Source organism: Penicillium cosmopolitanum (genome assembly GCF_028827165.1).
Source record: "Penicillium cosmopolitanum strain IBT 29677 chromosome Unknown utg000011l:1.0-3548175.0:1.0-3550911.0, whole genome shotgun sequence".
NCBI classification, from domain to species: Eukaryota; Fungi; Ascomycota; class Eurotiomycetes; order Eurotiales; family Aspergillaceae; genus Penicillium; species Penicillium cosmopolitanum.
Genome location: NW_026622681.1, coordinates 1,460,071 through 1,477,734, shown reverse-complemented (window position 1 = coordinate 1,477,734; position 17,664 = coordinate 1,460,071). Strand labels below are relative to the sequence as shown.

At 50.5% G+C, this 17,664-nt stretch overlaps 8 protein-coding genes across 8 annotated transcripts; 5 read left to right on the top strand and 3 right to left on the bottom strand.

The window, feature by feature from the left end:
- Window positions 1-136: 136 nt before the first annotated feature.
- N7509_012041 (putative proline--tRNA ligase AIM10) lies at window positions 137-2,357 on the top strand (the record flags this gene model as incomplete). The annotated part of the gene is made up of 7 exons (XM_056636678.1): window positions 137-223; window positions 286-364; window positions 417-460; window positions 518-608; window positions 662-744; window positions 802-931; window positions 988-2,357. The coding sequence occupies 7 exons, from the start codon at window positions 137-139 to the stop codon at window positions 2,355-2,357; spliced, it is 1,884 nt and encodes a 627-aa protein (XP_056482708.1).
- Window positions 2,358-2,797: 440 nt separating this feature from the next.
- On the top strand, window positions 2,798-3,541 carry N7509_012040 (prefoldin subunit 5; the record flags this gene model as incomplete). The annotated part of the gene is made up of 3 exons (XM_056636677.1): window positions 2,798-2,828; window positions 3,006-3,410; window positions 3,480-3,541. The coding sequence occupies 3 exons, from the start codon at window positions 2,798-2,800 to the stop codon at window positions 3,539-3,541; spliced, it is 498 nt and encodes a 165-aa protein (XP_056482707.1).
- Window positions 3,542-3,810: 269 nt separating this feature from the next.
- On the bottom strand, window positions 3,811-5,814 carry N7509_012039 (uncharacterized protein; the record flags this gene model as incomplete). Its single annotated transcript, XM_056636676.1, has 3 exons — window positions 3,811-4,348; window positions 4,399-4,704; window positions 4,760-5,814. The coding sequence occupies 3 exons, from the start codon at window positions 5,812-5,814 to the stop codon at window positions 3,811-3,813; spliced, it is 1,899 nt and encodes a 632-aa protein (XP_056482706.1).
- Window positions 5,815-6,743: 929 nt separating this feature from the next.
- On the top strand, window positions 6,744-9,255 carry N7509_012038 (origin recognition complex subunit 1; the record flags this gene model as incomplete). Its single annotated transcript, XM_056636675.1, has 3 exons — window positions 6,744-7,535; window positions 7,591-7,712; window positions 7,770-9,255. The coding sequence occupies 3 exons, from the start codon at window positions 6,744-6,746 to the stop codon at window positions 9,253-9,255; spliced, it is 2,400 nt and encodes a 799-aa protein (XP_056482705.1).
- A 545-nt stretch (window positions 9,256-9,800) lies between these two features.
- On the bottom strand, window positions 9,801-11,186 carry N7509_012037 (WD40 repeat domain-containing protein; the record flags this gene model as incomplete). The annotated part of the gene is made up of 1 exon (XM_056636674.1): window positions 9,801-11,186. One exon carries the CDS (start codon window positions 11,184-11,186, stop codon window positions 9,801-9,803), a length of 1,386 nt encoding a protein of 461 aa, XP_056482704.1.
- An 86-nt stretch (window positions 11,187-11,272) lies between these two features.
- Window positions 11,273-12,649, top strand: N7509_012036 (ankyrin repeat domain-containing protein; the record flags this gene model as incomplete). Its single annotated transcript, XM_056636673.1, has 6 exons — window positions 11,273-11,615; window positions 11,673-11,698; window positions 11,793-11,921; window positions 11,997-12,119; window positions 12,180-12,509; window positions 12,596-12,649. The coding sequence occupies 6 exons, from the start codon at window positions 11,273-11,275 to the stop codon at window positions 12,647-12,649; spliced, it is 1,005 nt and encodes a 334-aa protein (XP_056482703.1).
- A 521-nt stretch (window positions 12,650-13,170) lies between these two features.
- On the top strand, window positions 13,171-15,190 carry N7509_012035 (flavin-containing monooxygenase; the record flags this gene model as incomplete). Its single annotated transcript, XM_056636672.1, has 6 exons — window positions 13,171-13,258; window positions 13,311-13,433; window positions 13,486-13,565; window positions 13,637-13,955; window positions 14,017-14,655; window positions 14,727-15,190. The coding sequence occupies 6 exons, from the start codon at window positions 13,171-13,173 to the stop codon at window positions 15,188-15,190; spliced, it is 1,713 nt and encodes a 570-aa protein (XP_056482702.1).
- Window positions 15,191-15,293: 103 nt separating this feature from the next.
- On the bottom strand, window positions 15,294-17,013 carry N7509_012034 (ASST-domain-containing protein; the record flags this gene model as incomplete). Its single annotated transcript, XM_056636671.1, is given in 4 exon segments — window positions 15,294-15,629; window positions 15,657-16,325; window positions 16,345-16,396; window positions 16,457-17,013. The coding sequence occupies 4 exon segments, from the start codon at window positions 17,011-17,013 to the stop codon at window positions 15,294-15,296; spliced, it is 1,614 nt and encodes a 537-aa protein (XP_056482701.1).
- Window positions 17,014-17,664: the final 651 nt, after the last annotated feature.

Below are 17,664 nucleotides of genomic sequence, written 5' to 3'. Positions count from 1 at the left end.
GGCTGACGCTCGGACCACCCGATAAGCAATTGTCTTTGGAGCGACCGCGCCGATTTCCATTGGGCAATACGCTGGGCTATTTGGACGACAATTCAACTCTTTGTGGTTTCTTTAGTCGGGGACTGCAGTCGTCGAGATGATTTCTGCATTGCGACAAGCTCACAGTCGCCCGTTGAAGGGCCGATTGGCGTTGCTGCCCTGTGTTCAGCGATGCCAGCTTCATGTACGCGCTTCCGACAGAGTTCCCTGGATCTGCTGAACTGTCATAACTAATCGTGTTTCTAGTATGACGGACGGAACAGAGTGTCCAATTTCTGGATCCCCACAGGTGGGATATCTAAGAAGCCTGTGGAAGGGGCAAAAGGTGCGGGACTTGCGAGTCATCGGAGAACATATAACATGCTAACAGTCATTAGAAGATGCCAATGATCTCCTAGTCCGGGGCGGGTTTCTTCGACAGGTAAGAGCTAGCAGGTTGCTTCTATGGAATTAGCGTCTTTATTGACAATCATCTCAGGCCTATTCTGGCGTCTTTCATCTTCTTCCACTTGGGTTGCGGGTGCAGGACAAACTTGAACGTCTGATCGACAAGCACATGCGATCACTCGGTAGGTGGCTGATCCCTAGAGACAGCACTTGGCCACTGCTAACTAGTTTCAAGGAGCTTCCAAAGTTGCACTCTCATCAATTTCTTCCCAGGAACTGTGGGAGCAATCTGGTCGACTGACCGAAGGCTCCGCCGAGGTCAGTTTTCCCTGCTCCTTGCCATCTCCTGAACTTCATTGCTAAACCCATATTCAGGTCTTTCGCTTTCACGACCGAAAGGATACTCGCTTTCTCCTTGCACCCACTCATGAAGAAGAAATTACTTCCCTCGTTGGTAGTCTCACCACATCCTACAAGAGTCTCCCTCTCCGGGTTTACCAAATAAGTAAGTCGAGTCGCGCTTCGTTCCAAAATGTATCCCGTATTAATTACAGGGAACAGCGCGAAAATACCGAGATGAGGCCAGGCCAAGGCAGGGTCTTCTCCGCGGTCGTGAATTCGTGATGAAAGATCTCTATACATTCGACTACAATGTGCCCGAGGCCCTGAAGACGTACAAGGCCGTGAAACACGCTTACACTCAATTTTTTGATGAACTGAAAATCCCGTATCTCGTCGCTGCAGCCGATTCCGGAAACATGGGTGGCAGTCTCAGCCATGAATACCACTTCATTAGCGCAAAGGGCGAGGACCGAGTTGTTAGCTGTTCCCACTGTGATCACGTCTATAATGAAGAACTGGCTGATGGCAAAACACACAAATTTAACGAAACCGAAGAAAGTGCCGCTGTTCCGGGTTTCCAGACGGAGGAGGCGAAGGTCGAAGGCGGCGCAACAATCTCCAATGGCATGTGGATGGCCATTTCACAAGATGGAAACACCCTTCTCCGGGGCTGGTACCCCAAATATTCCATGCAAAATGGATCTACGGAGCCAGTTGAAAGACATGTTAACTCGCATGCTGTGAAGGCGATCGCCACCGCCGCAGGTGTCGATCTCGATCTGAGCGTGGAGAACCCCAAAGAGAAGTGGACAGCCCATGTCCAGTCTCGATCATCTTCCCAGAAGCCCCGAGTGTTGGATCTATATGACTCGCAGGTGCGAGTATACCAACGTCCACCTCTCAGCGATCTCCTGAAAGAAATCGGCTGCACTGCTGCGGATATCGAGTACTCCAAACTGGACCGTTTCCCGGGTACGTCTAACCAGCTTAGCCTGGTTCGCGTGCATGACGGAGACAACTGCGCGCAGTGTGCCGATGGCCAAGTGACGAGCAACCCTGCGGTTGAACTGGGCCACACCTTCCATCTGGGTACGAGGTATAGTGAGGTGCTTCAGGCCTCGGTCTCTGTGAACCAAGCTGTTCTCGACGGAACTGCTGAATCAGGCGCCAAGTCTTCCAAGGAGCAGATTGTTCCGATGGAGATGGGCTGCCACGGAATTGGCGTTTCTCGCTTGATATCGGCGGTTGCGAACCGTCTAGCAGATGCCAAGGGGTTGAATTGGCCCCGTGCTATCGCACCTTTCGATGTTGCCGTCGTGCCTACGAAGGGGCTGGACTCTGTTGCTGAGAAGATTTACGACAGCCTCACTTCTGTGTCGGTGGATACTCTCCTCGATGATCGGGATAAGGGGATGGGCTGGAAATTGGGTGATGCGGACCTGATTGGATATCCAGTGCTCGTGGTTGTGGGCAATGGGTGGAAGAAGAATCAGACACTGGAAGTACAGTGTCGTCGCCTGGGCGTGAAAGAGGATGTGTCCATGGATAAGCTGCCCACATTCGTGGAGGGACTTTTGTCACAACTCTAATCGGGTGATTTATGGGCAGTCCTGGATATATTGTAACCATTTGTACTTTTACTACTAACATGTTGATATTAGCCTTGTAAAATAATGAACCCATCTCCTGCTACTACCTCGGCGCATACTAGATATCCAAGGTTCCTTTCCCGCTAGGCTTGTGAATATACAACCTGAAGCCCCCGAGATGGCCTTTAACTAACAGCTGTTGTGGCAGCTTCTCAGGCAAGGTGCGTGCACATACTATGCTGTCGTGCAATTACCCCCACAGCACTCACAATACCCATTACACCCACTATGCCCACGCCCCGCTCCAAGCTCCAATCCACCAATCCACCCCACCTCACGGGGCTTCTCCGCCCGCATATCAAGTCCGCAAGAAAACTCACTGTACACAACAACCTACCCACCAACAACCTCTTCCACTCACTCACGCCAACACCCACAATATGGCGGAAGGCGGAGCTCCCCCAGGCTCAGGTATGCGGCAATCCCATCCCATCCAATCCAATCCAACCCACCCGCACTGCAGCACAGCACAGCAAGCACAGCACACTCTCAAGAAAGAAGCAATGCTCTCTCCACCACCCACTTGACCTCCACACAAGCCCAACCCAGCTCAATCCAATCCCGAAAGCTAACAGCCATGCTCATCAGTAAACCTCGCAACCTTGAGCGTGCCCCAACTCCGCTCGCTCCAAACACGCCTAACATCCGAACTGGAACACCTTACAACATCACACACGAAGCTGCGCGCCGCACAGGCCAAATTCCGTGACTGCGTGCGCTCCATCACCGACGGTGTCACAGGCTCCAAGGAGAAGGGCACCGAGGGTCGTGAGGAGATTCTCGTCCCGCTGACCAGCTCGTTGTATGTCAAGGGCCGATTGACGGATCGGGAGAAGGTTCTCGTTGATGTTGGTACTGGGTTTTATATTGAGAAGACTCCTCCCAAGGCTATTGCTTTCTACGACGATAAGGTCAAGGGTTTGGATGCCAATTTGCAGGAACTGGAGAAGATTGTTTCTGGGAAGAGTCAGCAGCTGCGTGTTGTTGAGGAGGGTGAGTTTTTTGAATTGTTATTGAAGTTGATTTTCTTGGACGGTTGCTAATTTGATATCAATAATACAGTTCTCCGACAGAAGATGCTTGCTGGTGAAGCGCCCGAACAGCCGGCTGCGGCGAGCGCGTAATGATTGACACCGGGGAAAGGAAAAAGACAAGGCAGTCAAGTTTTGGAATAAGAATAAAAATCAATTCGAAAGATAAAAATAGAGAAAACTCGAAGTTTTCTCGTTTGGTTTTGCCTCCTTCATGTAAAATATGTTTTGGAAAAAGAAAATCACTGGCAACTAGTAGGCCGGCCTTGGTGTTCATACTCATCATCCCCAGACCCACTGCTTCAAACTCGTCCTCATCCTACTCATCCTCACAGCCATAGACCCACTGCTTCAGGTTTTGATCAGAACAATGTCCCGAGCTCGGAGTCTAAAACCCCAGACAGGTCTCCATTCCCCTCGTCACTGCCTCCTAAGTTCGGCATTGGGCCGAGTATCCCAGAAATCTTCCTGACAATCTTTAAAAAGTCATGAAAGTCGCTCACGCGTGGGAAAAGCGAACCAAGCCCTAACTTATCCAGCCTTTTCTTCTTGTCGTTAAGTAGGCTATCCCATCCCGGAGATGTGAGGCAAGCGCCCCATTGGACGTTAGGCGGCGTCCACTGAGTACGACCTGTCAAGGAGTATTGAGATTCTTCAAATCTTGCCAGTTCCAGCACGTAGTCTGTGCCTGTAACTTTGAACTGTAGGGCGGTCTTTTGAACTAGCTTCGAAATCAATGCAGTGTCCGCGAACATGATCTTCCGTCTCGGTTCTGAACTGATTGGGGTTGCACCGCGGACAGGATCAAGCTTCACGTTATTTGCAAACTCAATCTGGGCTTCACTCAGATCTTCTTTGGCTAGTGGCTCAAATAAATCCATTCCCATCTCCCAATTGACCCTATAGAAAGTCAATATGCTATCAAAATTAGAGCGCGGCAATGGTCATACCTGTCGAAATCAATCATAGCAAGTTGAAGCGGTGGCAGGCGTGTAGCCCCTGTTGATGTCTTGAACCAGCGGTATTGAGCTGATCCGGACTCAATCGCGCTATGATCCTGGTTGAAATTGACGTCCAAGCGGAACGTAGTTGTTGATTTTTCAGCCTTTGCGAATTCGAAGCTCGCTGAGTGCAGAGTTTTCATTGTGTCGGGGTTTAGTCCTGCGTTGGTTATGCCTTTTGCTGTTCCCATGGGAAGGAGGGTATCCTGGGCTTGCAAGCAGCGCCTGAGGAGGTTGGTCTGGCTAAGGCCGAGACTAGATAATTCAATTAGATATTCGTATTCCGTCCTATAGAACATTGTGAACTTACCCTGGTACGAGACGCCCCTGCCATTTATTATCTGTGAGAATTTCCGGGAATTTATGTAGCGGATAGCTGGCTGAGCCGCCTGGAGTTTTCCATCGGCTCAGTATGAAAGTCCCAAATTTGACTCTGAGTCCTACTTGAGAATCGACGTATTTCAGCATGCTCAGGCATCGGTCAAGGTGGCTGCGAATGAGGTCATGATTGGCCGATGGAACACCTGCCATGAGATTGTTGCCTCTTGTACCAGCTGCCTCATTGCGTTTTTGGTCTTCGGTTTGCAGGGGTTGAAGTTGATTGTTTTGATCCTTCTGAAGAGTCGGGTGGTAAAATCCATTGCACTTTGAGATGATAACTTTGTCTCCTGGTTCGGTGACCAATGGGGGTTCGACCAAGTATGCCTTGATCTGCAGCTTGAGTCTAGCGTACTTCTCAGTGTAGAGGTTTCGGAGAACTTGAACCATTTCCTTTCGATCGAAGCTTTGAGCACTGGCCACGCAGAGATAATTATTGAGATCGTGCTGGATGTAGATATGGACCCGCCAGGTTTTTCGCAGAGAATCAAGGTCTTCAAGATCTGCACCAAAGCAACCTTTCATAGTCAGGCCATCTTCGGGAGGCCAATGAAACATCAGCTTGAATAAGCATAGGGAGTTAGCAGAATATTCCTCTCGTGCCCGTTTTAAGGTTTGCCCTACCTTGCAATGGGCCTCATAAGGTGGGGGTTCCTTTCGTCTCGCTATCACCGAGTCGAGGATGCGGGGGCCGTGAATAATGACCGCGGTCCCTTGCGCCGGCGGAACATTGAGTTCCGTCGCCACTGGCGGTAGATTGCGTCTTTCAGCGGGACCAGAAGGTGCCTTGGGGGTAATTCGAGGTGGTGCTCTTCTTGGCCTGCCACGTTGACGAGGGCTTTGTGGTTGGGGTCTGTTGGCGAATCTCGACCTGTCCGAGCTTTCGCGTTTTACGGGGGCCGGAGGCCGAACTGTATTCTGCAGCGGTTGAATTTTGGGAGGGTTAAAGCCTGGTTGAAGTTGTGGCCTGCCCGGGACTTGCGGCATTGGAGTTATTGGTGATAAGGGTTGTGGCGCTTGAGGGTTGGGAGGCGGGCCGTAGCCTGGGAGATTCCACCCTGGTTCAAGTCAGCATATTCTCCTTAAGCGCACATGTCGTGTGAAGAAAGGTGAGATGAGACAAGGAAGATAGTTTCTTACCCTTTGCTGCTTCTCTTTCGAAGCTGAAGATTTTGGTTAGCGCTGAATGGTGAAGATATGTTTTTGGAGTGGATGTCAGTCACTTACTCCATGGTGTGAGCGGAATGTTGTAGTTTGCAACTAGATTTGGCTTTCCTAGATGTGCACCACGATCGACCAGAGCTCTTGAGTTGTTGCGAAATGGACGAGATTATAGAAAAGAGGTGAAGAAACTTGAGAGGAGGAAGGAGGAAGTGGTGGTAAACAAGGAAGGAGGTTATTATGAGGAAGGAGCCTCCGGGGGATTGTGACTGCCTTTGGTATTGAATTGTTCCTTCCTTGTGAATGTGGTTGACCTGTGATTGAGTTGTGATTGGGACTGAAGAAGAGTTTGGCTCATTCAATAAAAGGATCGAGGTAAAAGGGTGCTGAATAGAAGAGGTGCTGCTGTGTCTACCCGCGATGGTGAAGATGTGAGGTTGGATCGATTAAGACCACTGCTATGAATAACTCCAGGCACCAGAGGGTTACCCAGAGATCTTGTGCAATTCTTTCTATTCTTCCTACTTACTTGCTGGGCTATGATGGTTTGCTCATCTGTATGCTGTATGCTGTCTATTGTCTATTTTCTAATGTATGTTGTTACTGTAGTTATACTGTCCGCTGCCGCTATACTTGGTCTTGGCACGCTAACCCGTATCGGGAGTAAAGTGGACAACGCGTCGCGCCGATTTTCCTGCGCCCTTGAGAGCTTCCCCGGAGACATTCACCCATCGCACACACCCCATCCTCCGACAATGGCAGGCGATGCACGTCACTCGAGTGAATCGGAGCACGAGCCACGTCCCGCTGCCCGCAAGCGCAGCCAAAAATGGATGACGAAAGGTGCTCTGGTCCGTGAGGACTCCGACGACGAACTGGGTGACGAGGATCACCCCTGGGATTGGATTTTCGATGCGGAGCCCGAGGTCAATGGTGATTCTGAAGTGAATAATGCCAGTCCTACAAAATCCAACCGGCGACGATCCTCCCGCCCGGCGCAGAAGAAGCGGACAATCATCGGAGCGAAGATGGGGAGCTTCGAATGTCGATTGGGCCAGATTGTGCTTCTGAAGTCACCCGAGGCAGGAAAGGACTGGGTGGGAATCATTACGGAATTCGTTGAGGAAGACGACGAGGAGCAGGAAGGCGAGGTCATGAAAAACGCCAACATCATGTGGTTTGCCGGACCCGACGAGTTTTTGTCTACTAGGAACAAGCAACGAACCGATGCCCTGCCCAACGAACAGTACCTGACAGCCGATTTCAACCTTAATCCCCTGAATTCAATCAATGGCAAAGCCACCGTCATGTCGAAGCAGGCTTTCTTCGCGAGATACCCTAACGGAGTCGCCCCGAAAAACAAGGCTGAGTTACTTGAATACAATAAGTGCATCGTGTGCCGCCGCGGTGTCAACCAAGTGCAAGGTCGATACACGGAGGAATTTGTTTGGGAAGAGGTTTATGATGAGAATAATATTCTCAAGCTGATCAGCCTTGTTAAGGAAGGTCTGAAAGCAGCCCGGAAGCGCAAGACTGCGGACAGCGACGTGAGAAGCACTTGGAAGATGTTTGCCGATGTTCTGACGCTAATTCAATTATTAGTATGCTGAGACTAAAGAGGAGACTGCAGCTCCCACTACTCCTAGAAAGCGACAGAGACTGGCCCCTGGTGGAACACCACAGTCGCAACGCAAGAAAGCACTTACGACCCCAACTCATAAAAGGTACTGTCTTCCGATATATTGGTCTTCCATGGGACGAATCAACTAACATTGAATCAGGATTGTTGTCAAGAAGCCCTTGGAATTCACGCCGCTGGGCACGCGTGTCCTCTCACCCACCCATTTCGCCTCCCCTTATCGCCAAGCACGTACATTGCTACATGTTTCCACCGTTCCAGATTCTCTCCCCTGCCGAAAGACCGAGTTCAACCAAGTGTACAACCATCTCAGTGCGGCAATTATGGAAGGCACGGGTGCCTGTATCTACATCTCAGGCACACCCGGTACAGGAAAAACAGCCACCGTCCGCGAAGTCGTTGCGCAACTCAATGGCGCCGTCATGACAGAGGAAATGGACGACTTTATCTTCGTCGAAATCAACGGGATGAAAGTGACAGACCCCCACCAATCATACTCTCTCCTCTGGGAAGCATTGAAAGGCGACCGAGTATCCCCATCTCACGCACTAGACCTCCTGGAGAACGAATTCTCCAATCCCTCTCCACGAAGAGTATCCTGCGTTGTTCTCATGGACGAACTCGACCAATTGGTAACAAAGAACCAATCCGTCATGTACAACTTTTTCAACTGGCCCGCCCTGCGCCACTCACGACTCATCGTCCTAGCCGTCGCAAACACAATGGATCTTCCCGAGCGAACTCTCAGCAACAAGATCTCCAGCCGTCTCGGTCTAACCAGAATCACATTCCCAGGCTACCGTCACACAGACTTGATGGAAATCATCAGCACTCGCCTGGCAAGCGTACCGGGAAACATCGTCGACCCAGACGCCATTCAATTCGCAAGCCGTAAAGTCGCCGCCGTCAGCGGTGACGCCCGCCGCGCATTGGATATCTGCCGCCGCGCCGTCGAAATAGCAGAACAAGACGCCGACGAAGCGGAAGCTGCTGCTGCCGCAACAAAAGACGAGGAGGATTCTACGCCCGCGACCCCTAGCAAAACACCCGCACGAGTCGACAAGGCAAACCAAAAACCCTCCGTCTCATTCGCCGCAGACCCTGCTGCACCCAAACTAGCACCAGCCAAGGGTCAACCTGGTCGCGTCACTATCGCAACTATCAAACAAGCCATCCAAGAAGCAACCTCCACACCCCTCCAACAATCTCTCCGTGGCCTTCCACTATCAGGAAAACTTTTCCTCGCCGCGCTCCTAGCCCGCGTTCAACGCACCGGTATCACCGAGTCAACATTCGGCGACGTTCTCGATGAAGCCCGCCGTATTGCAGACGCGGCTGTAGCCGTGGCTGGTGCAGCAGGTGTAGGCGTGAAGGATTTCCTTCTTAGCGGCGGGGGAGCCGGGGCTCGCGTGCGAGCTTTGAGATTCGCGGCTATGGAGTTGATGAATTCGGGCGTTTTGGCGCTGGAGCAGGGGACAGGTTCGAAAAGTGTGCTTGGTGGGTCTACGATTCCGACTCGGGGTGATCGAAGTAGTAAGGTGAGGTTGAGGGTTGCGGCGGAGGATGTTCGGTCTGCTTTTCGGGAGGATGGGGAAGCTAAGGGGTTTGGGTTGGGGATTGAGCAGTGAGTTTGTTGGGTGAACTCGAGCGCTGCGTATGAACATTTGTGACATCTTTGTGGGAAGTGATATTTGTGGTGCATTATGGGAGTTTTGTTCGTGTTGGTAGTTACTCTACTTGTTTTCGTTGCTGCCACTAGCATGAGGGCTTGTGGTGGCTAATTGCATACTATGATACCCTTATTCAGAAAAACCCTGAGATGTATAACCCAGTAGCAGGTGCGTAGTAGCTACTAGTAAATGTCGTTGTGCAGATATCAAGCTTCTGATCCAGTGGAATGACAACTTCTTCTGAAAATTGTATATAGTAGTACTTGTACATGAGATATAATTCTTTTGATCCACTTTCCGTAAACAATTCCGCAATGCCCTGGATTGAATCCCCCAGGACAATGTAAAAACCCCGCTGAACTCCACATAGTGCCGTATAGGAAAGGACATGACGAAAATGAGACCAAGCAGGTAGGCAGGTAGGAAGGGTATTAAATGAGACTCAACTCTGAACAAAAAGAAAACGGCATCTAGGAGACTGGCGCCAACGTAGCGTGAGCTCTCTAATACCGGGTTCGACCTAGAGTAGGAGCCCAGGCGACGGGATGAGTCTCGGGCGTGGCATTTTCATCCTGCTTCCACACCTTAATAGTCTTATCCGCCTCACCGGTAATGAGACGAAGACCGGTCTTATCGAATGTCGACGCCATAATACCCGCTTCAGCATCGAGGGAACCAGGCTGGGCCATTGTATCAATAGATTGGAACTGGTGACCAGTCTTCCAGTCCCAGAAGCCCATGGAGCCATTATCGCCGCCGGAGAACATGACATTTTCATCATTGACCGCAAGCGAGTTGATGACAGCGTTTTGGCCTTCGAAGTTCTGCATGAACGCGCCCTCGGGACACTTCCATTGCTTGATACTACCAGTGCTTGCACTGGCAAAGGTGAATTCAGTCGGGTGGGTCGCAAGCGCGCGAACACCCTTCTTGTGGTGCGTCAACACACCCATCGATTTACCAGCGGCAAGATCCCACAACCGCACTGTCGCATCCAGCGAGCCGGAAATAACCTGCGGATCCGCTTCCTGACACTTGATATCCGCGACCGTGCCCTTGTGTCCCGCCAGAACGTGGACGTTGCTTCGAGTACGCATGTCCCAAACACGACACACGCCATCGCGACCACCCGTGACGAGCAAGTCGAGATTCGGGTGCAGAGCAAGCGTGTAAACACCGCTCAAATGGCCGTGGTAGTGGCGAATAACCTTGTTTGTCTCCAAATCCCAGCATTTAACCATCTTATCCTCTCCACACGAAAACAGATACGGGTGTCGCGGCGACACCGCCAGTCCGCGCACCGTCGAGATGTGGCCCGTCAGCGTAAGTCGAAGGTTTCCAGTTGCCATATTCCAGATTTTGATCGTGCGATCGCCTGCTCCACTTGCGAACCATTGGTTATTAGGTTCGACGGCCAGTGCCCGCACCCAGCCCAGATGGCCCGAAATCACACGCATCAGTTTCCACGGCGCGTGCCACTCTGGCGGTTGTTGCTTGGTTGCTGAGGGTCTGGCGATCAGACTCTTTGGCTGATCCTCGCTGCCACCTGCTAGACCTGCGCCGCCGCCTGCTCCGGGCGCTGGTCGCTTGACGAGCGACATTGATGCGCCGCTCTTGTCTCCAGTGGCTTGGGCTTGGGCTTGTTGCGCGGATTGGATCTTGGGACGCTTGCTGCGGCTGCTTGCTGCCTGGGCTTGCTTTGCTGCTAGAACTGGGGGTAGTTCCTTCACGTGCTCGTATTCTGCTTTCCGTCGGTAGGAGACACCGATCGAACCGTCTGTCGTGGTGGAGGGTGCGACCATCAGGTATTCTGAGCCGAAGAGGTCTGCGGTTCTCTTGGCGGAGGCACGGACAGCCTCTTCGGCTGATTGGGAGGGTGCGAAGTCCATAATGTGTGAGGGATTGGTAGGGAGGTGGGTGAAGGGATTAAGATCGTGTGCGGTTCTGGCGCGATAGCTCCTAGGTCTTGCGCGTGATGAAAACCCTGCACCAAGTCGCGAGTCGAGTTTTGTGGTCTGGTGGACTCAGCGCATCTGGAAGCTCTGGTTTGAGATGGGAGTTCGAAGAGTCGAGGGGATCTTGGGTTGCGGGGGAAAGGTGTGGGCGATGCGGTGGTCAATCTCGGAAGGAATTGAACAAAGTGAAGGTCGAAGTTCTGGTCCGTTTCCGCCTGACATTTCAGGCATCGACGGATCACCTTCACCTTCAGCTTATCGCAGCTCTTATCGACTCTGCCTCCTTCCAGCAAGTGGAAAACGTCATGGATCCCAACCAAACTGCAAAATTCCCTCTGCATGAGGCTGCCCGGGAGGGTAGGAGTAAGTATAAGTATCTTGGGTATTGTGGGCTTTGATTTACTAAGATATTTGGAACAGATCAGGTTGTCGAGTCCCTTCTCAACGTGAGCTGATACCCGTAGAGCTGCCCCGCAGGAAACCCACCACTGATAGCTACCATCCATTTACGGGCTATACAATTGCTGACGAAAGTTTCAGGCAAATCCCAAGTCTGCCTTTGTGAAAGACGAAGATGATCGTCTTCCTATTCACTGGGCTGTAGCCTATAACCATATGCCCGTTGTGGAGCTGCTTGTCTCCATGAAGAACTTTGATCCCGATGTTGAAGTACGTATCTTATTCAGCAGAATCTGCCTACATCCCCTGTCATTGTAAGTTGGATACTGACTTATGGTTTGATAGGATGGCTCCGGCTGGACCCCGCTGATGATTGCGGCCAGTCTCAAGGATGCTGGGGGTGATCAAATCCTCGAGCTCCTACTGCGTAAAGGTGCCGAAGTATCCGTGAAGAGCAACTCGGGACAGGTAAGCCACCCCCGTACCTTCATGGATAACTTCTTCCTCGGAATCTGACGAATTTCTTAGAACGCGTTGCACTTTGCAAGCTCCAAGGCCAACATCTCCACTGTACGAATCCTGATCGCCAACAAATGCAGTGCTCGGGTTAAAGATATCCGCGGTCAACTGCCCCTACACCGAGCGGCAGCTGTAGGATCTGTCCCTATCCTGCAGAACCTCTTAGAGGAAGGGAAAAGTCCCGTCAATGCGACAGACGGGGATGGCATGACGGCTCTTCACCAAGCCATTTCCGAGGGCCATGGCCCTGCTGCCATTCTCCTACTCAAGTCCGGCACCGATGCTGAGAAGAGAGATAACGACGGAAAATTGGCAATTGAACTGGTTCCAGATGACAAGGTACGTGTGATCTCGTTATTTATTATGTGTGTACCCGGAGTAATCATTTGCGGTAATGGCTAATTCTTCACTTCTTTGTCACACAGGTTAAGCAGTATATTCTGCAAACTGCTGAACGGGAGGGGATTGAGCTACCTTGAATGTAGTTTTTGATTTCATTTGTCCATGCTCAATTTGACCTGCATGCATAAAAGATTCGTCAGCTTATACTCGGCACTACCTCGGCGGCCGGCTTCTTCCCCGCATTTCACGCGTTTCCTCCCCGCTGCCGACGTTCCATGGCATCTATGGATCATTCCACCGTGTAGATGTAGGACGTTTTTGGTCTGTGTACGGGATCCTCGCTGTTCCATAGCTGGTAAATGAATTGGTTTATTGCAGTCGGGTGGGAATTAGAACGTCTCAGGCGGCGCAGTAGTATCTTTGCCAATCGTTAGTTAGCGCTGGACTAAATATGCAGCTGCAGCCGCTACTGCGGAGTCTTCAGGCACGATGAATGGGTCGCTTGAACTTGTCATAAAATTAGAAAAAAAGGGGTGCCTCGGTAATTATGCCCTGGAATGTCTGGACCGACGCTGGCTGGGGTCTGTCCCACATAATCCATGGATATTGCACATCTCTGCCTGCCCCGTCTTCATTTCAGTGAACCCCAGTCACTAAAATGTCTCTTCCAGGCAGTACACGTTTGCCTGTGGGCAACAAGGACTTCACAAATGCCACAGTAGTTATTATAGGTGCCGGGATATCGGGTAAGACAGCCTATCTCCCTCCAAAACTACCCTTTGCTAACGTCGCCTCGAGGGATGTGTATGGCTATTGACCTCATCAAGCGAAACAAATGTTACAACTTTGTAATCTTGGAGAAGAGCAGCAGTGTAGGAGGAACCTGGCATGACAACAAATATCCAGGTTGTTGTTGTGATGGTTGGTCGCCCACCCATCCACGTCTACGAAGAGCATTGTTGACACCGTGCAGTATGGAGCTCCCTTTACAGCTATTCATTTGAGCAGAACTCGAAGTGGAGTAGAGAGTATCCAGGACAGGAAGAAATTCATGTATCATCCTCTATTCCTTCTTGTTAAAATCTCATCGAGATACTCGGACTAATCATCTTTCCTATGTTTAGGCATATCTCGTTGGCATCGCTGAAAAGTATGGTCTTTACAAGCACATTCGATTCAACTCCACGGTTGAAGAGGCGCGATGGGATGACGAGGAGTCAAAATGGAAAGTCTCTGTTCAAGTTTCTGGACAAAAGGATAGCGAGTTCGGCAACTCCTATATCATCAACTCAGATTTCTTGATCTCCGCGGTCGGCCAGCTGAATCTTCCACGCGAGCCCGAAATCCCCGGATTGAAGGAATTCCAGGGCAAGATGATGCACTCCGCCCGTTGGGACTGGAGCTACGATCTGAAGGGAAAACGAATCGCCGTTATTGGCAACGGTACGCACGCAATGTCAAGAGGAAACAGTTTTACATAGCGCGTGCTAATTACCTGTCCCAGGTGCAACGGCTGCCCAAATCATCCCTGAAATTGCCAAGGAAGCATCGCATCTTACCGTATTTCAGCGCACTCCAAATTGGGTGATTCCTCGCGGCGACGCTCCAGTCTCCGCGCTTCAACAAGCCCTTTTAAAATACCTCCCTCCGCTTCGCTGGCGTAAGCGAGCTCTACAGATGGATTTCCGAGAAGGGTTCCACGATGCCATCTTCGACGGTGACTCGGATTTCGCTCAGTTAATCCGCGATTGGTGCACCGGTTTGATGAAAACTCAACTGGCTGACCAGCCCGAGCTGTGGGAGACTTTGACGCCGACGTATTCGCCGGGATGCAAGAGAGTCATTATCACTGATGACTATTATCCCACACTGGCTCGTGAAAATGTCAACCTGGAAACTCGACCGATCACCAGAATCACAGAAAACGGAATCGAAGTCGAAGGGGCTGGTGAGCAAGAATATGATCTTATCGTGCTTGCGACCGGCTTCAAGACTGTGGACTTCATGTACCCCATCCAGGTCTATGGTTCTGGAGGTCGCGCTCTGGGTGATATCTGGAACGGTGGTGCGAAGGCCTATTACGGCATGACCGTTGAGGATTTGCCCAATTTTGGCATGTTTTATGGGCCTAACACGAATCTTGGTGAGTAGATGGATGTTTCCGATATTGCATAAGATACTATATTAGTGATTCCACCTTGCTGACAAGTCTAGGGCATAACTCTATTATTCTGATGATCGAGGCTCAATCGCGTTATCTCAATACGATGGTTGGCGAGGTTATTCGGGCTCGGCAGCAGGGACTAACCCTAGCTTTGAAACCGAAGCCCAACGTTTTGGAAGAGTACAATGATCGTATACAAAAGTTACTAAGGGAAAGTAGCTTTGCCGATCCTAATTGTAACAGCTGGTACAAGCAAGACGATGGCAATATTACCAACAATTGGTCAGGGACTGTTATTGATTACCAACAGAACCTGTCCCAAGTGCAGTGGGAGGATTATATTGCCGAGGGCTCTGGCAAATATGTCGTTGTTGACAAAAAGCCTTCTCGTATTGGACGGGTTCGTGAAGAAACACTACTCAGCGATACATCTCTGCTCATTGGAGCTGCTAGCATCCTGGCAGCAGCTGGGGGGTACCTTCTGGTTCGGACTCGACTTACGAGGGCGCGATAGAACTTGGTCCATACACATTGACCCCGGAGGGGTTTGACTATGTTGCATGCTTTGATGAAATTAGTAGCCTTCCAGCAATGAATGTGATTTCTCCCTTTGCCTCTCATAGCTCTAGGCGATTATAACTCAAGCCAGATTTCGAATGCTCTTGCGCTCGTTGTATTTCAAGGATGTCCTGATAAGTCGTATCTGCTGTAAAGGCAACGGGCCTGCTTTTCCGGAGCGAATTACCATTCATATCTAGTGCTTCGGCCACAACTAGCAGTTCTCCATGATTCCGGAAGTCTGGGGCGGAAGCGATTGTTTCAAAGCGAGTCTCAAAGCCAGATCGTCGACTTGAGCCTAGAAAATGATATTCTCCAGGCTCTTTATCGATGAGATAGAACTTCCAGGTTTTTGTCTCCGTGTCTCCATTCCACGAGACCCACACCACCACATCCTATTCTCCATATTTCAAAGCTAGAACTGCGGGCTCCTCACTCGGAACGGCGGTCCAGTTTGCCTTAAACCCGCGATAGCTTTGAACATTCTTGTTTGGATACGAGTCGAGATACGCGTGGAAGAGAATAGTCCCATCGTCCGCAAACTCAGTGAGAGCACCCGCACTCCCCCAGTTGGCTAGTTTATTGCCATTTGGTAAGAATCTGAAACTCCCCTGTGTATGCGCAATCAAGTTGTTGGGTGCATGGTAGGTGTGTATTTCTTTCGATGATTTCGCGGTATTATTGAGTTCAATGTATCGGCCTCTTGAACACGGAGATATTTCTCGTCCTGGGGCGGAGTAAGCCGCATTGTCAAAGAAGGATATATGTTCAATTTCCCCGTCCGGCGATCTATATTGAAAGCGAGCGTCGTGTTGGAAGGCAAACTCCAGGTTTGATGGAATTTGGAAAGTGGATCGTTTCATTCCGCCGAGTTGCCAGATTATATCGCCGTTGCTACCGTTTATTTTAAATATGGCGTTGTAGTGTCGTGCTGAAATTAGATAGTCTCCTTCAGAGTCTTTGTCAATGCTGTTGATGTGGAAATAATTCCACGCGGAATTGTAAGTGCGGCCGTCGTATGTGCCCTTTCTATCCAATGGAATGGCGCTGTCTATTTTCGTCAGCATCGGAGAGAAAAAGCAGCTTTTGAACTGGGAGAGATCGATTCACAAATAGGACTGATTTTTCCCCTAGATGACCACTCGAAAATCGGCTCGCTAGTCTTCAAATCCATTTCTAAAGTTTCTATCAGCCGAGAATAGCTCGCTGGGGGATAACTCACCTTGAAATCCGCCCTCGAGCAAGAACTTCTGGTCTTTTTTTTCCACCGTAAGAGCTCAGGTCAGCAACTGTCATAATCGGCGTCTCTATCAAAACGGAACTTTCGTTGACCATCTCGAATTCATGCGCTGAGCTGAGACGATGTGTCGCTGCGTGAATCACACTGATAGTCCGGTATGAATTGTCCAAGAGCGCATGATTTCCAAGCATCCGACCAATAGCGGGAATCACATCACCCTGAAAGTCACGAAGAGCTGGCTTCCCATTGAGCATAATGGGACTGAAATCGGCGACCCATCCGGCCCAGTATCCCACCCCTGACCAAACCAGTTCTCCATTGTCGCGAAAGATATAAGCTCCTGGCTGATCGGGGCCAGCGCTATCGGGGGTATCTCCCCGAGCTGCTGTAAAGAAGAGATAGCCTGCCTCGGTTTGAGGTGAAGCCGGCACTGTGATGTTCAACCTCGGTGGCGACAGGTCTGGTCTGGAGAGGAATTGTAGGCTGCCCGAGACGCAGTGAGTGACAGCAATTAAACAGGCGAGGTCCTTCAAGGCCATTGAGTCTGGGTATGGGATTTTGATTTTTGTTTGCACTTCTCTTGGGACGAATTCGTCTAGCTATTCGTGGGCGGGAAAAAGAGTAGCAAGTCAATATCGAGTGGGCGAATGTCTGCGGAGGTGGAGTGGGATCGACGGAGCGTTCCGATGCTCCAGAGTCGCACAACGATGGATGAATCCAATATGGGGCCTATTTATTTATTTCCTAGGGCATATCGCACTTCTTAATCTAGGATAATGAAGAGTTAAATGTTAGCTTGCTCATATCGAGAAAAATATTCATTGCAGATACTAGGTTGAGCTGTGCTGCCTAGGGTATGAATGCCCGGATTTGCTCCGCAGGGAAATTCTCTGATAATCTACTAGTAGGTGTATTAGAATTCGTTGAAAAGTTACACGGCAATTTTCAAGTTGATTCTCTTTTCCACAAGAAACATACTAAGACTACACTGAAAAAGCTTCCCCATGAAGGGAGGTGACAAAGATAGTCTTGGGATGCCGCCCATCCTGGGTTCTGCACCAGGGTTTCGAAACCAGTCATTTCATACACATCGCTTTGATAAACTCATAGCCCCCCGGAACTAGCATCCACGCGCGATATGTTTCAACATCAATATTATGGGCTGATCTGGTGGTTTGACCTGGAAGTTT